The following is a 17691-nucleotide window of genomic DNA, read 5'->3' as shown; positions in this document are numbered from 1 at the left end:
TTTTAAATAATATTTAAATTTTATTTACATTAAAAGTTAAATTAAAAATTCAGTTCTGGGGACTTCCCTGGTGGTCCAGTGGTCAAGACTCCATGCTTCCAATGCAGGCGGCCCGGGTTCAATCCCTGGTCAGGGAACTAGATCCCACATGCTGCAACTAAAAGATCCCGCATGCCGCAACTAAAGATCCTGCATGTTGCAACAAAGATCCCACATGCTGCAACGAAGATCCCACATGCTGCAACTAAGACCCGGCACAGCCAAATAAATAAATAAATATTTTTAAAAATATATTAAAAAAAAAAATATATATATATATATATATATACTGGCTGAATGACTCTAAACTGACTGCTTAGGGCATTTCTTTTATGCATGTAGTGGTTTCCTATTTCAACACAAGACAGTTCCATTTTAACCTGAAATCTTCTTGTGGGGTCCACTGAAGTCTCTAATGACAGGTCTGAGAATCCCTGATTTAGAAAGAGTCCAAGTTTTCCATATAAGAGTAACTTAAAGGAGAGTTTACTCTCCTCAGAGACTATTTCTCCTAACTCCCAAATCCTGCGCCAGCAGTGGGAGTGACGGCAAGAATCACAGAGTAGACATCCAGAAGAAGAAATTCATTTGTTGGGTTTTCCTACCTCTTACTGCTCCAGGCAAGACTTTTCTTTCTTTCCCCCCCCCCCCACCCCGTATAAGCACCTTCCCCCATTATTACTTTACCTACAGCATTCATACACAGATACGAAACTATTTAGTTTCTGACACAGATTCTGACTTGAGTATTAAGTCTTTCCATGCTCCACATTTCTTCATATTTCACCAGGAAGATTATAAACTTATCTGAAATGGTAGAAATTCATTTTGCTTTCAATTTCTCATTGCGCTGTATGCTGCTGAAAAGCAGTACATAATGAGAAGTGAGAGCAGCAACCTGGCCTGATGCCCAGCTCGGAGCAGGTAAGTTCACCTAAAAAGGACTTGATGCTCCAAATGCCAAAAACTGGAAAGAAGGCTGGAAGTTGGGGAGGGAGATATGGAAATACGCCCATGGGTAGTAATGAAGAAAGTGAATTCAGCCTGAGGGTAGGAACTTCTGCCCAGCCTCTGTCAGCTTGTTATCTTCTCCATCTTCCCTAACCTCAGGACATTCAATTAGGAAGCAGGTGGAAAAAACTGAGAAAACAAGGCAAAACAAAAAAAGGCAGGAACTACTGGGGAGAGGGAGTTAAAATATTTAGCGTAGATCAGGTTCACTGGCTCGGATGTGAGGGTTTGGGTGGACAGTGACATACCTGTAACTCTAAGTACTGAATACACAGTCTTATCATGTCATCCTCATCTTCAACTGTTACACCCATCATCCACTTAAATCAGGTAACATTTTTTCTACTCTCTTATCCTTCCTCCATGTACCCTACACTCTAATCCTCCTGAATTACTTTCTATTCTCCAAACATGCCACACTTTCAAGTCTCCAAGCTTTTGAAAATGCTGGTCCCCTGCTTGGGATGTCCCTCCCCCACTCCTCTGCATAGAAAACTCCTATTGTTTCTTCATGACTCAGGTCAAACACAGCCCCCTCTGATGCCCCAGTGAGCATTAGTCACCCTGTACAAATCTTTCCTTTGTCATTTATCATAGTAGTAATTAAGAAAGAGTACAGGGCTTCCCTGGTGGCGCAGTGGTTGAGAATCTGCCTGCCAATGCAGGGGACACGGGTTCGAGCCCTGGTCTGGGAAGATCCCACATGCCGCGGAGCAACTAGGCCCGTGAGCCACAATTGCTGAGCCTGCGCGTCTGGAGCCTGTGCTCCGCAACAAGAGAGGCCGCGATAGTGAGAGGCCCGCGCACCGCGATGAAGAGTGGCCCCCGCTTGCCGCAACTGGAGAGAGCCCTGGCACAGAAACGAAGACCCAACACAGCCATAAATAAATTAAATAAATAAATAAATAAAAATTTAAAAAAAAAAAAAAAAAAAAAAAGAGTTTCATAGTTTTAAAAAAAAAAAAAAAAGAAAGAGTACAGCCTCTGGGGTCAGACAGACTTGAGTTTGAACCTCGGTGATGCAACTTAGCTAGGTATGTAACTGTGGTAGCCGGCCTGCAAGATGGCCCCCAATGGTCCCCACCTCCTGGCATTCACAACCTTATGGAGTCTCTTCCCACATTGTATTAGGCTTGGTCTGTATGACCAACAGAAATGGTATGTCATTTGAGATTAAGTTATAAAAGGCATTATGGCTTCCATCCTGGGCTCTCACTCTTCTCTTTCTCTCTTGGATTACTTGCTTTGGAGAAAGCCAGCTGCCATGTCAAGCAACCCTATGGAGAGGACCACATGGCAAGGAACTGAGATTTACCAACAACCATGTAAGTGAGCTTGGAAGCAATTCTCCAGCCCCAGTACAGCCCAGTAGAGCCCCAGTAAAGCTAACACGTTGACTGCAGCCTCTGCCAAACCCTATGCCCAAACTACCCAGCTAAGCTGCTAGGATTTCTGAGCCACAAAAACTGTGAGGTAGTAAATGTTTGTTTTGTTTTTGTTTTTGTTTCTGTTTTTTTTTCACACACACACACTGTATTTTATTTTTACAAGAGATAAATAGACTGACACCAAGCATTGTACATGGATGACCACAACAAAAGGAACAATGATTGCTAAATGTTTGTTTTAAACCCCTATGTTTTGAAGTAGTTTGTTACATAGCAATAGATAATACACCTGAGAAGGGGTGGGAACAGCTTAGGATTTACTGTAAGAAAGTTTGGGTTCAAGTCCAGGCAATGGTGCTTACTAAGAGAATAACCCAACCTCCAGAGCCTCAGTTTCCTTGCTTGGAAAATGAGAAAACTAAGACTATAATAATATACTACAAAATAAAGAGCATATCCTAGAACTAGAACATTAGATAAACAAGCTAAAAATATAATCTGTAGCAAAACAAATCTGATCCCTGAGGTACTGATGTTCAGCGATCCCATCTAAAACAAGCAGAAAACTCATCTGGTAAGTGTTATAAAAAAAGCAGCTTTTCATGGTCTTTGAGTTGAAATAAAGGATCAGACTAACTTTTAAACACCCAAAAGATATGGAAAAATGCAAACCACAACCTACTTACCTAAAAGTAAAATTTGTATCATTATTTCATATCTAGGAAACCAAAAATATATAGCCTACAAACAGTCTATAAAGCTGGAGATCTACTCTAGTCAGAGTAAAATCTTTCATATCTCCCTAGATCCCTAGCATTGGAATGAGGTACACTAAGCTTGCTGTGCACCAAACTTCTCTCTTACTCAAAACAGTGGAGGTACTAATTCTGTTGTCAGACTGAATTCAGATGCATTTTAAGGAATAAAGATAATACATATATTTGAGATCACACTAACATGGCACAGCTGTTAGGCATTGACAATAAGAAGAATGCTGAAATAGCAAAGAAGAGAGAAAGCCTAAAGGCTTAAATTTTATTAAAATATGAAGATTTTCAGTCATCTCTAGTTATACTGGTTGTAAAGAATTGTTACAGACAATCAGATCTCCTCAGGAAGCAGGAATCTCCCAGACTGGCCACTATATACATAATCTGCCTAGCTAGCAGGATTCTGACTAGGTTGCTAGTACAATGTAGGCTAAGAATGAACCAAAAGATCTATCTCTCTGGCCTTTCCATATCTTTTAAATACTGCTGACTCCTTTGATGCCAAAGCCCAGGGATGACTAAGTGGTCTGCTAGTATTCCATATCCTTGGATACAGGAGTCACCTATGATCACTGCTTCAACGCATCAGCCCTGTTCTTTATGCAGTGAGCCTAAAAGTGATAATGAAGATACGTAGTTTGTACTTTTCCCCCCTTCTGGAAAAATGTATAAAACAGGCCATAAAACACTCCCTGACACTTCTCCGCACATAAATGTGCTTTTCCTGAAGTGTACATAAAAATTTTGTGACTATTAAACTTCCTATCACTCTATTCTATAAAATAGATTTGCACACATTAAATGAACCACGGTACTTACACATAGAGATCCATAGGAAACTCCTTCATCATGTGTGTTACAATAAACTCTACCATCAAGTCTGAATGGGAAAAAGAGAAAAATTAGATCAATCAGAATGAAATTCATTGCTTGCCTTTGGGCTGGGAAAAAACCTTCTCAGTGCACTTTATTTTATATAAGGCACTTTTTGCAACACTTTCACCACCTGCCACTTGTAAGGTAACAAGAAAATTAGTTCTCTCCTATCCAGAAGGATACTTTGACCTGCCAATAAACTCAGATACAAGGGAGATTTCATTGTACAGATATTTCATACCATGACACTAATGCAAAATGCCAGAGGGAAATCATATGCTGAGAACCAAGTGATGAGGCAGGCAGAGAAAAAACTATGGATCACATCCGTGTAACCAGACTCAAACTCTAAAGCTATGTCAGTCTATCTTGTCTTCCTATCACACTCAGTTTGACAGGTATTGACTGAAATGGTCTGGGGAGCTTTGGGTCAATAGAGGCTTAATATTATATAGCCTTAATTATTGTTTCTAAAATCAAGTAGCTTTAGGAAGTAGGGCTGAATACCCAGGTGAAATGGGATTAAGAGTTCAGATCATTTACCTGAGGAAAATGCAGAATTCTGGGCAGACTAAATTACCTACAATACAGCCCCCTAGCTGTCAGCTCTGTCAGCCTCCTCTCAGCTTAATTTACTCAGAGGAAGTTTTATATGTCTGAACCTTGAACTTTAAGCCTCCTGGCCAGCTGACACATCAATTTGGACCAAGAAAGGGAGAGAAGAATTTGAAATCTTGATCAGGTGTAAGATAGTTTACAAATTTAAATCATGTATCAAGGTTAGACTGAGACATTTGTCTCCCTACAAAGATCTTTTTCTTTGAACAAGAGCACCCTTTAATTGAGCATTATATTCATTGGGACTGCTTTACCAAACTCAACAAGAAACATGGTTTCTTAGGCCAGGGAAGAAACATAACTAGTAACTTCTTCTCTGAGGAGGAAGCGCACATCAAACAGGATCTATCTCTCATCTTAATCAGGAAAACCTATCGCTGGCCCAGAAACATGCCAATTTTGATGATACTCACCCAGTACTGCACATACCAAAGGACGGCAGGGAAGGTTCTTGTCTGCTGCCTTCTTCCTGTGTCTCATAGGCTTCACATAAAAAAGAAACGAAACTAGTAGACATCTGAACTAACATCCAGTGGCTCACCATCATGTTTTTCATGCAAATAAAATCACTACTGGGGGCTTCCCTGGTGGCGCAGTGGTTAAGAATCCGCCTGCCAATGCAGGGGACACGGGTTCGAGCCCTGGTCCGGGAAGATCCCACATGCCGCAGAGCAACTAAGCCCATGTGCCATGACGACTGAGCCTGCGCTTTAGAGCCCACAAGCCACAACTACTGAGCCCACATGCCTAGAGCCCGTGCTCCGCAAGAAGGCACCACAGTGAGAAGCCCGCACACCACGACGAAGAGTAGCCCCCGCTCGCCGCAACTAGAGAAAGCCCACGCGCAGCAACGAGGACACAACCCAGCCAAAAATAAATAAATAAATAAAAAGAAATTTATTTTTAAAAAAAGAAAATGTGACTGTGTAGAGGCAGCAACAGTAGCAGTTTTGTTTTTTTTTTATTTATTTATTTATTTTATTTATTTATTTTTGGCTGTGTTGGGTCTTTGTTGCTGTGCGCGGGCTGTCTCTAGTTGTGGCGAGCGGGGGATACTCTTCGTTGCAGAGCCGGGCTCTAGGAGCTCGAACTTTAGTAGTTGTGGCACATGGCATGTGGGATCTTCCCAGACCTGGGATCGAACCCATGTCCCCTGCATCGGCAGGAGGACTCTCAACCACTGCGCCACCAGGGAAATCCCAACAGTAGCAGTTTTAAAAAAAAAAAAGTTTTTTTTTTTTAAGAAAGTTTTAATATAAACCTCAATGTGATATTTCTGAACATACCTCCAAGTTTTAGGAAATTCCCTGATCCTTCATACTCTATTTCCCCCACCTCTCAGATGAATAAATCAAAGCAGGATCTAGCATCAACCAATCAAAGACCGTACTACATTTTGATAGCAAAAGGCTTAGGCCCATCTCCTTGTTGAAATCTACATTACTGATACATTCTATCTTGTATATACTTGTATAAAAGTATATCTCTAGTCAAGATATACTTTTTGGGGTTTTTTTGTTTGTTTGTTTTTAAATTTATTTATTTTATTTATTTATTTTTGGCTGCATTGGGTCTTCGCTGCTGTGTGCAGGCTTCCTCTACTTGCCACAAGCAGGGGCTACCCTTCGTTGCGGTGCGCATGCTTCTCATCGGGGTGGCTTCTCTTGTTGTGGAGCATGGGCTCTAGGCACACAGGCTTCATTAGTTGTGGCACACGAGCTCAGCAGTTGTGGCGCACAGGCTTAGTTGCTCCGTGGCATGTGGGATCTTCCCGGACCAGGGATCGAACCCATGTCTCGTGCACTGGCAGGTGGATTCTTAACCACTGTGCCACCAGGGAAGTCCCGTTTTGTTTTTTGTTTGTTTGTTTGTTTTTGGCCACGTCGGGCGGCATGTGGGATCTTAGTTCCCCGACCAGGGATCAAACCCATGCCCCCTGTAGAGGAACTGCAGAGTCTTAACCACTGGACTGCCAGGGAAGTCCTCTGATACATTCTAATATTACTGCCATGGGTATACGATTATGGATCTTTCCACCCTCTCTTGAGCAGGTAACACCTCCATGACACACACAAAAAATCCCAACAACTAGTATGGGTCTTCTGAACAGCAGTTAAGCAAGAGCCCTTTAGCATAAATTCCACCCACACTTGTTCTAGTAGGATCAATTCTGTGTTGGCAGAAAACTTCCTCTAAGAAAAAACAAGAAGCAAAAGTCACACTTACCATTCTATGTAAGTTTACTCGAAAATTCATGTTGTCGTCATGTAAAAATGCATTGGCATACTGATCCTAATAAAAATAAAAACATAGATAAAAAGTAAGGAATGAGTGCTATACTTAAGAAACTCAGTTTATAATCTATCTATAATAATCTATAATCTTAAAGTCCAAGGATTTGTAGGACTTAAAGAACTCCTTTCAAGGACCAGTTAGAGAGCTAATGGGATGAGCCTAGAGCCTTTATGTCAAGCCCCACTTAAACCATAACATTTCACTTGGGTGTAATTTCCCAGTGTGTCTCTAACTGGCCAAAAATCTCTAAGCAAATTACAAACAATAAAAATTAAGGCACAGGCACTTGAGGCAAATGCTGAGAGGAATGTGTTTTCCTATTCTCTCTTCCTTCCCATCTGCCCAAGGAGCCTGCTCTGTTTGTGACAGCTTGAAGGTTTTCATAGGGACTGCAGGATACATGTGCAGGCTCCACATGAGGATCTACGATGAAGAAGAAAGGTCTGCACTCCGCCGGGAATGGGCTTGGCACAGCAAGAGAAAGCTGCTTACACAGGCAACGTGGCAGTAGGCGAGACCCCGTCTCTCCCTGGCTTTGCTGAAGACTGATGGAAAATCAAAAACCTCTCACCATGAATCAGTAATAAACACCCCTTGGCCCTTTCCCAACATCTCTTCTGAAGATCTGACGTGCCTACAGACTCCAATTCCTAGGAACTGTTACAATTTGTGAAAAACAACTCCTTTAAAGATTTTCTTAGAAAGATTTTTGAAAAGCAATTACACCAGGCCCACTGCTAATAAGCAGCTCTTCTATAACCAGCTACCCCTAACCTGGTGAAAAGTAGGTCACCTTTTCACCAAGAACATAAAAATGGAAAGACTGAGAGAGATCTCTACTCCACATGGACCACACCTTAACTGTTTTTCTTAGGAGAGAAAAGATCAGAATAAGGAGTAAGTGAAGGAGGAGTCTGAAACTACAAATTTAGCTCTAAATTGACTCAATTTCTGCCACACCTGTGTTGCCACCAAGATCTAGGGTGAGTTCAGGCCTAATTAATCCAACCAAAAGTGTCTCCTTACAAAGCCCAAGCATCTCTTCTTTTTTCCCCTCGGGGTCTTGTTCTTCATCAAACTGCAATCAGCCCACTTTACTCAGTTTCCAATGCCCCTCTTCGGCTTTTGTCTCCACCTCTCCCCACAGAAACCTGAGCTTTTTTCATTTTGCTAAATGCAAAAGACCCAACATGAACAGTTTCAAAGGGGCAGGACTGTTTCTCTGAAGAGGCATAAGTCTCTTCAGAGTTTCAAACTCTGAAGAACTAGAATCTTAAAAAAATAAAATAAAAAAAGAACTAGAATATTCCAGTTATAGCAGTTATCATATCACAATTCATTATTAGGTCATGCAGTAAATACTGAGCCTCTACTATGTGCCAGACACTAAGAATACACTGGTGAAGAAGACAAAGTACCTCCTATTGCTTACATTCTAGTGGTGCTTACAGTCTAGTGGAGGAGATAATACAAAGTGGGAAGATTTTCTCTCCTAAACTTTAGGACCCTAAAAGTCAGGGGACAGGAACTCAGAAGAAGCGCAGAAAGAGACAGCACTTTGTTAAGAGATTAGCTAATACCAGAAGGCTGGTGAGACCTACCTCTGCAATACACGTAAGGATAATCAGACAGAGTTTGCCACTGTGAAGCCGGTGCTCATCTGAAAAGAAAAAATAAACCCTTCTCTCTAAATCATCAAGACCATGTTTCTACAGAGAATAAATATGTGTATCATCAAAAAGAACATTCACACTTTCTCTCCCCACAAAATTCATGAATGAAAATCAAGGTTCTACTAGAGTAATCCTTGCTTTTCTTCTAGGCAAAAGAATTCCCCCATAAGATTTTTTTCGTAAGCATTCTGGTAGTCTGACGGATAGCTAACCATCTTCCTGAGAACCATCCAATTATTGTAATGGTCACTAATACCATGGCCCAATTCAGGGCTATGCCCTTTGTTTCCATATCAGCCCTTTGCTTCTGAATAATCAGACCTATTCCCTTTCCCACCCCTCCTCATCCACTAGCTAAAAGCACCACCACCTTTACCCATCTACCACAAAACCTAGAAAAGTTTTATAACTGTTCATAGCAAACTGGTTATGAATCAGAAAGAAATTAACTGGAGACTAGGGTCCAGCTCATGCTTCTCCTTGCACTGTGAACACTACTTATGACCAGAAAAGCTGATCATTTTTCTTCCTGCCAAAGCTATTCACTCTAAAATATTTATTTAGTACCTACTATGTGGCAGGCACTGTACTAGGCAATAGAGACATAGCACTGAACTAAACAAAGGTCTGTGGTCTCCCAGAACTCACATTCTACTTATTAAAAAAGAAGGCAACCTCAATAACAGGGCTCGAAGCCCAAACAAATGACCCAGAAAGAGCTACTCCATCACTGCCAATTACCAGAACCATCAAAACTTCTTTACTTTCCAGGATCTTTGTGGGTGAGGGGGTGAAATGGAGGTAAAAAGAGGGTCATTGGGACTCCCTGGTGGCCCAGTGGTTAAGAATCCACCTTCCAATGCAGGGGACTGGGGTTTGATCCCTGGTCAGGGAACTAAGATCCCACATGCCGCAGGGCAACTAAGCCCATGAGTGGCAACTACTAAACCCGCGTGCCACAACTAGAGAGCCCATGCACCACAACTAGAGAGAAGCCCGCGTGCCGATGCAAATATCCCGCGTGCCACAACTAAGACCTGACAAAGCCAGATAAATAAATAAATAAATATCAAAAAAAAAGAAAAAAAAGAGAGTCATACCAGCATATGCAAACCAGAAAAATGGCTTATGATGTTTCAAATTAGCTTTGATGGGACCCAGACTAAAGTCCATTCTGGAGAGATCTATTAACGGATTACAGTGCTGCAGAAGTTAGCTAACAGTACACACCCTGACATTAACCTGTTACTTCCTCAAAGATGGAATCTATCAACTAAAACCTGACAATCAGAAGGCATAATGAGGGTGTGGTCAAAGAAATACATTTGCTTCTCCTCAGTGACAGGCAGTGCAAAAGAATAATGATGATGCTCCTACCTGACATTCCCAGTAGCTTACAGCAGAGCCTGTAGGCAGCCAGAAGAGAAATGCCTCTGCCTATGCAAAATTAGATTCATAAGACTCTTCTACCTATTCCTGGCCAGAGTTTCTCTGGCACTATCCTCCCTTTCCCCTTAAGCTGAAAAGCAACTCTTGTAGAAAAGCCTGCAGCTATCTCTCCACTTAAAAAAAACTGTTCCTGAAAACAAAAATAAGGCATATTTCATTATAAACATTTTTTTAATTCAGAAAAGCACAAAAAAAGAACAATAAAAACCAAGTGTAATCACACCACCGGGAATTCTCTGGTGGCACAGTGGTTAAGAATCCGCCTGCCAATGCAGGGGACACGGGTTCGAGCCCTGGTCCGGGAAGATCCCACATGCCACGGAGCAACTAAGCCCGTGCACCACAACTACTGAGCCTGCACTCTAAAGCCCGCGAGCCACAACTACTGAAGCCTGCGCGCCTAGAGCCCATGCTCCGCAACAAGAGAAGCCACCACAATGAGAAGCCCATGCGCACTGCAATGAAGAGCAGCCCCCACTTGCCGCAACTAGAGAAAAGCCCATGTGTAGCAATGAAGACCCAACACAGCCAAAAATAAATAAATAAATTTATTTTAAAAAAAAAGAAACTCTGCAACAGTCTTCAATATCAGGGTTGAAACTGTTGGATAAATAAACTATTAAAAATGAAAAAATAGGGGCTTCCCTGGTGGCGCAGTGGTTGAGAATCTGCCTGCTAATGCAGGGGACACGGGTTCAAGCCCTGGTCTGGGAGGATCCCACATGCCGTGGAGCAACTAGGCCCGTGAGCCACAGTTGCTGAGCCTGCGCATCTGGAGCCTGTGCTCCGCAACAAGAAAGGCCGCGATAGTGAGAGGCCCGCGCACTGCGATGAAGAGTGGCCCCCACTTTCCACAACTAGAGAAAGCCTTCGCACAGAAACGAGGACCCAACACAGCTATAAATAAATAAATAATTTTAAAAAAAAAGACTAATATTAAAAAAAATGGAAAAATAAAAATAAAATAAATAAAATAAAATGCTAATGTAGTTTAAAAGCTATTGGTTATGGGCTTCCCTGGTGGTGCAGTCGTTAAGAATCCACCTGCCACTGCAGGGGACATGGGTTCAAGCCCTGGTCGGGGAAGACCCCATATGCCGCAGAGCAACTAAGCCCATGTGCCACAACTACTGAGCCTGCGCTCTAGAGCCCGTGAGCCACAACTACTGAGCCCGTGTGCCACAACTACTTAAGCCCGTGCGCCTAGAGCTCGTGCTCCACAACAAGACAAGCCACTGCAATGAGAAGCCCATGCACCGCAACAAAGAGTAGCCCCCGCTCGCCGCAACTAGAGAAAGCTGGCGCACAGCAATGCAGACCCAACACAGCCAAAAATAAATAAATAAATAAATTTATTTATTTATCTAAAAGACAAAAAAACAACTATCGGTTATGGAAAACATTCTGGGGACAATTGGGAAAAACTAAATATGGACTATTACATGATATTAGAGAATTACTGTTGGGAATTCCCTGGTGGGCCAGTGGTTAGGACTCGGTGCTTTCACTGTGGTGGCCCAGGTTCAATCCTTGGTCGGGGAACTAAGATCCCATAAGACGTGTGGCACGGCCAAAAAAAAAAGAAAAAAGAACTACTGTTGATTTTCTTAGCCTTAATGATGGATATCTAGGAAAATGTCTTTAATTTTGAGATACATGCCGAAGTCATTCTGGTATGAAGTAGAATGACGTCTGCAACTTACTTTAAAATTATTCAGCCAAAATAAGAATAACACAGAAATTTAGACCATAAATTTAGACCATAAACCAAATATGGCAAAATGTTAATGGGTATATGACTGATCACTGTATGACCCTTTCAGCTTCTGTTTACTGGAGTTTTTTCATTTAAAAAATTGGAGGAAAAATGCTACCTCAGTGTCACCATGAAATAAAAGGCTCATTTCCAGAGAATCTTAAAACTGCGATATATTCCACTTATATGAGGTAGTCAAATCCAAAGAGACAGAACACAGAATGGTGGTTGCAAGGGGTTGGGAAAAGGGGAGAATGTGAAGAATAGGGAATAAGTTTTTAATGGGTACAGTTTTAGTTTCACAAGATGAAGAGTTCTAAAGATGGATGCAGGGGACACGGGTTCGAGCCCTGGTCTGGGAGGATCCCACATGCCACGGAGCAACTAGGCCCGTGAGCCACAATTACTGAGCCTGCGCGTCTGGAGCCTGTGCTCCGCAACAAGAGAGGCTGCGATAGTGAGAGGCCCGCGCACCGCGATGAAGAGTGGTCCCCACTTGCCGCAACTAGAGAAAACCCTCGCACAGAAATGAAGACCCAGCACAGCCATAAATAAATAAATAAAATTAAATTAAAGATGGATGGTAGTAATGGTTGCATAACAATGGGATCATACTTAGTGCCACTTAAAAATAGTTAAAATGGTAAATTTTACTACAATAAAAAATATAATAGAAATAAATAAATAAAAATTGTAAACATATAAATTCGGTATAAAGAAAAAACTAGGTTTAAAAAAAAACCCTGAGATGTATATACTGGACCGAAGTTGCTGGGCTTCCTCCCAATCCCTTCTTCTAGCCCAACTATTCCACTACCCTACCACCGATTAAAAGATCATAGAAAAATCATCAACAGAGGAAGAACAGGACACTAGACAGAATAAACTCAAACTTTCCTAATACCTATTTCTCTCCCACTTCCATTCTGCATTTCAGGGATGAGTACTGACACTCCTGTTTTAAGTGTTAAAGAACACAGTCCCTCTGAATCGCACCTCTTCCTACCGTACTCTGTACAACAGTCCTAATTCTCACTATGAGCTGATGTTTTCAGTTCTTGTCCTCAAAAGGGAATTCCCTGAAACATGCTAATCCCCTCACTTCCCACACACAAGAGTCTGCATCTACTTATCAAAATCTGCTAAGAAGACTTGCTAGTTTTTGTAGAGATCAATTTTTTTCCTGTTCTACTTTGGAGCACTCCCCCTCCAGCTCCAGGTTTTCCCAACACCATCTAATTGGCATCTGGCAATAAGAAATCACTGTTTGCCAGTAATCAGGACCATCACCTTGCACAGGAGGTCCCAATGGTTCATCTTGTCAAAGCTTCAAAGTATTAATGCTGCTCCTTGCTCTAGCTAAGCAGCTACCTGCCACCTCCTGCTTCCTGAGCCCCCAAAGTAGCATGCCTTACCTTTGGTGTCCTGCATGACAATCGAGCTATACTTTAAGAAGGTTATCAGTAGATTACTGGTCTGTACATCTGCATCCAGTGGGAGTTCCACAGAACTTATAACTGGAATAAAACAGATGAAATGCATTTAGCCTATAACATATTCCATCTAACACTTCTACCTATACAGACAGCCAACTTGCCAGCAGGCAAGGAAATCACGAAATAATCTTTTTACACAACAGAGGAAAGACCAAGTGCTTATCATAAAACCTTTATCTAGTCTTCCTAGGCCTCTACAGCCCTTCCTACCCCCAAGATTAAGCCCAATGTCCTTCTCTCCTACCTAAGAATGCCAGTCTCCAGAACAGTGCTTTTCTCCCAACATCCTAAGAAGGGTATTTTGATCCCACTTTCTAACCCCAAGTAATCCAAAAGGGTTCAAGGCCCTTCTTAAAAGCACTTTAATTTGTACCTGAGTGAAAGAGCTGTACTGAATATAAATGAGCTTTGCTTTGATGAGTCTACCGCTTAAAATAAATGACAATTCATTCCTAATATGGAGAAATCTTGCTCAATTTTGAGAATAAGGCTTTAGGCTGGAAATACCCAAGATGGAAAGGAAAAAAAGTTAAGGCAGAACTACATTCAAATACTATTTTTTAATCCCTTCCCCACCTGAAAGGGAACCTGAAAAGGAATACCAGACTAAAGATAGGTGGACATTACTGATTGGGACAGAGTTTTATATAACTAGTTGCTTGATGTTTCCAAGAGAAACTACCCCTGCTCACATTCTGTGTCACAGTCCCAATGAACAGTAAGGGACCAGACTAGGGCTGACCCACAAAGGACAGCCCTAATATAGATTTCTCAAGTTTCTAATACTTTACACAAGACTCAGACATCTTGTTAAGTACTTTTACACTGTCTAAGACATAATATATAAGCAAAAGGAAGCTCATGATAGCCCAGACAAACTAGAGAATCTATAGCTTTCTGTTATATTTTCACCTAAGAAGACTCAGCTGAGTTTGGGATATTATTCATAATATGTATTCATAACCATAATGAATCCCTCTGGAGTTATTACGATGTATGCAGAGAACATTTATTAACAATGGAAAACATTTGCATATTATGGATCCATAATACATAGCAAGCACAGCAAAAAGCCTTATGAGAAGAAATTAGCATGCCTAACCCTTGGCTGTTTTCCCACAGTTCAGCCCCCAAGAACTAATAAAAGACAAATATATTTTTATGTTGAAATACTAAAAGGTCTTAATTCATGTTATAGGTTAATGACCTGAGACTGTCATTTCAATCTACAGCCTACTCTGAAGCTCAGAGCCCAAAATCATTCCTTTGTCCAATACAAAGAGGCATCTAACTGGTTAGTGGGACTTTTTTCCCCACTCGAACACAGCAATAACTAAAAAACTGCCTTATATAATATGTAGAAATATAGAAGTATATGTATTTTTAGTTTACCAGAAAGTCCTCTCACGCCAAGGCTGAGCTGTCAAATGTCAAGTCTGAACTGAGAACAAATGTTACAGCTAAACTGCTGGCTTTTAAAAAATAATGGCTCCAGTGACATACCTTTAAATATAACTAGGCTACTGAGCACCAGCTATATTAAAAACCAATTAAAAACCAAAACTTGAAAACAGGGTTATAATACTTATACTTAGGACTTGTACAGAAAGGAAATGAGTTAGGAGAGAAGAAAAAGAACAAAATAGAAGAGATAGAATAAAATCCCTCACAAATTAAAATCTCCTTCCTAAGGAAGAGTTTATTCCTTGATCTTTGGCTTCATAATTCTTCCCAGCACCTTTGTCAAGGGAGACAGTCATTTGAAAGTGGGCTGACTCCAATCTTCCCACTAGAAAAAATAAAAGCTCACTGGTTGTAGGTAAGTAAGCACAAATCCTGCCATTGCATAATCAAGTGTGTGGGTGGAAGTGTTCCCAATGAACACTTTGAAAGGCAGTCCTCTGAAGCATCCAAACCCCAACATTGCATGGAACTCTGATACACACACACACACACACACACACACACACACACGCACGCACCTACACACACGCCTTTTGATATCCATGGTAACCAGGCAGGCTTCATCGTTAAAGAGAAAGATCAGTATTTCCGTTGGAATATTTGGTGACCTGAATAAGCAGAGACAAGTAGGCAATCCTGCTACATGTTCCTTCTCATTAAGATACAGGTGTGCCCCGCTTTTCGAAAGCTCATTTTTACATAAGCCACTTCGCCTTTACGAAAAACCTACATTAGTATCTGTTTTCGCTAATGGAAAGAAATCCAAAGAGAATTTCCACTTTTAAGAAAAAAGGCGGGACTTCCCTGGTGGCGCAGTAGTTAAGAATCTGCCTGTCAATGCAGGGGACATGGGTTCGAGCCCTGGTCCGGAAAGACCCCACATGCCGCGGAGCAACTAAGCCCACAAGCCACAGCTGCTTAAGTCCACGTGCCTAGAACCCGTGCTCCGCAACAAGAGAAGCCACCGCAATGAGAAGCCTGCACACCGCAACGAAGAGTAGCCCCCACTCACCGCAACTACAGAAAGCCCGTGGGCAGCAGCGAAGACCCAACGCAGCCAAAAATAAATAAATAAATAAATTTATAAAAAAAAAAAAGAAAGAAAGAAAAAAGGCGAAGTGGGGAGGGGCAGAATAGGGGTAGGGAATTAAGAGGTACATGCTACTATATAAACTAAATAAGCTACAAGGATATATCACAGGGATTATAGCCTACATTTTATAGTAACTATAAATGGAGTATAATGTTTAAAAATTGTGAACCACTATGTTGTATACCTGAAACTTACGTAATATTGTAAATCAACTATACTACAATTTTTTAATTAATTAATTAAATTTAAAAAAAAAAGACAAGTGAGGGAATGCCCTGGCGGTCCAGTAGTGAGGACTCTGCGCTTTCACTGCAGAAGGCCCAGGTTCAATCTCTGGTGGGGGAACTGAGATCCCACCAGCCACATGGCCAAAAAAAAAAAAAAAAGACAAGTGATAACAAGTATTGGTGAGGATGTGGAAAAAAACGAACCCTTGTGCACTGTTGATGGGAAGGTAAATCGGTGTAACCACTAAGGACAACTGTATGAAGGTTCCTCAAAAAATTAAAAACAGAACTACCATATGATCCAGCAATCCCACTTCTAGGTATATATACAAAAGAAATGAAAACAGGATATCAAAGAGATATTTTCACTCCCGTGTTCATTACAGCATTATTCACAGTAGCCAAGGTATGGAAACAGCTTAAGTGTTCATCTACAGATAAATGGATAAAGAAGATATCGTACATACATATACAAGGGAATATTATTCAGTCACAAGGAAGAAGGAAATTCTGCCATTTGCAGCAACATGGATGGACTAGAGAATATTACGCTTAGTGAAATAAGTCAGACAGAGAAAGACAAATACTGTACTGCATCACTTACATGTGGAATCTAAAAAAAATAGTCAAACTTATAGAAGCAGAGAGTAGAATAGTGGTTGCCAGGGGCTAGGGGTGGGGGAAATATAAAGAGGTTGGTAAAAGGGTACAAAATTTCAGTTGTAAGATTAATAAAGTCTGAAGATCTAATGTAAAATATGGGGACTATGTTGATAACACCATGTTGTATTTGAAGTCTGCTAAGAGAGTAGAACTTAAATGTTCTCACCTCCTCCAAAAAATAAAAATAAAAAGAGGGCTTCCCTGGTGGCGCAGTGGTTGAGAATCTGCCTGCTAATGCAGGGGACACGGGTTTGAGCCCTGGTCTGGGAAGATCCCACATGCCGCGGAGCAACTAGGCCCGTGAGCCACAATTACTGAGCCTGCGCATCTGGAGCCTGTGCTCCGCAACAAGAGAGGCCACGATAGTGAGAGGCCCGCGCACCGCGATGAAGAGTGGCCCCCGCTTGCCGCAACTAGAGAAAGCCCTCACACAGAAACGAAGACCCAACACAGCGAAAAATAAATAAATAAATAAAACAAAAAAACGCAAATGAGTTTTTAAAAAATAAATAAATAAATAAAAATAAAAGATAAATATGTGAGGTAATGGATGTGTTAATTAAATAGATGGGGGGAATTCTCTCACAATGTATATGCATATCAAATCACCTCAATAAAACTGAAAAAAAATTTAAAGAAAGTATACATGTTCCATTCTTTTTTTCTCACATTTAGGCAATGAAAAGTAGAAAAAAAAATCCTACCACCTACTAACAACTAGAAATGAATGTAACAAGAGACAAGAGTTGGGGGCGGGGTGGGGGGGGAGAAAGAAAGAAAGAAGGCAAAAAATGAAAATCGTGTTCAGCATTTGTTTTGCAGCAAGTTGTAACAGAGGCAGCGAGCATCCCAGGCAGTTGAGAGTGGCACCAC

General features: G+C 41.3%; 1 protein-coding gene and 1 non-coding gene across 8 annotated transcripts in view; one reads left to right on the top strand and one right to left on the bottom strand.

Annotated features, from left to right (window-relative positions):
- ARMH3 (armadillo like helical domain containing 3) overlaps positions 1-17691 on the bottom strand; it is a 185685-nt gene that overhangs the window by 122041 nt on the left and 45953 nt on the right. For all 7 annotated transcript variants that reach the window (XM_036829262.1, XM_036829260.1, XM_036829259.1 and 4 more), the window contains 5 exons: positions 13291-13392; positions 8599-8657; positions 6929-6994; positions 5116-5185; positions 4028-4088 (listed from right to left, as the gene is read on the bottom strand). In XM_036829262.1, coding sequence (XP_036685157.1) covers positions 4028-4088; positions 5116-5185; positions 6929-6994; positions 8599-8657; positions 13291-13392 — 358 coding nt within the window. The remainder of the gene's footprint in view (positions 1-4027; positions 4089-5115; positions 5186-6928; positions 6995-8598; positions 8658-13290; positions 13393-17691) is intronic.
- On the top strand, positions 65-137 carry TRNAW-CCA. Its single transcript has one exon. It is a non-coding gene; the product is annotated as a tRNA-Trp (tRNA).

Source organism: Balaenoptera musculus, chromosome 16, assembly GCF_009873245.2.
Source record: "Balaenoptera musculus isolate JJ_BM4_2016_0621 chromosome 16, mBalMus1.pri.v3, whole genome shotgun sequence".
NCBI classification, from domain to species: domain Eukaryota; kingdom Metazoa; phylum Chordata; class Mammalia; order Artiodactyla; family Balaenopteridae; genus Balaenoptera; species Balaenoptera musculus.
This window is presented reverse-complemented; position numbering and strand designations above follow the sequence as displayed.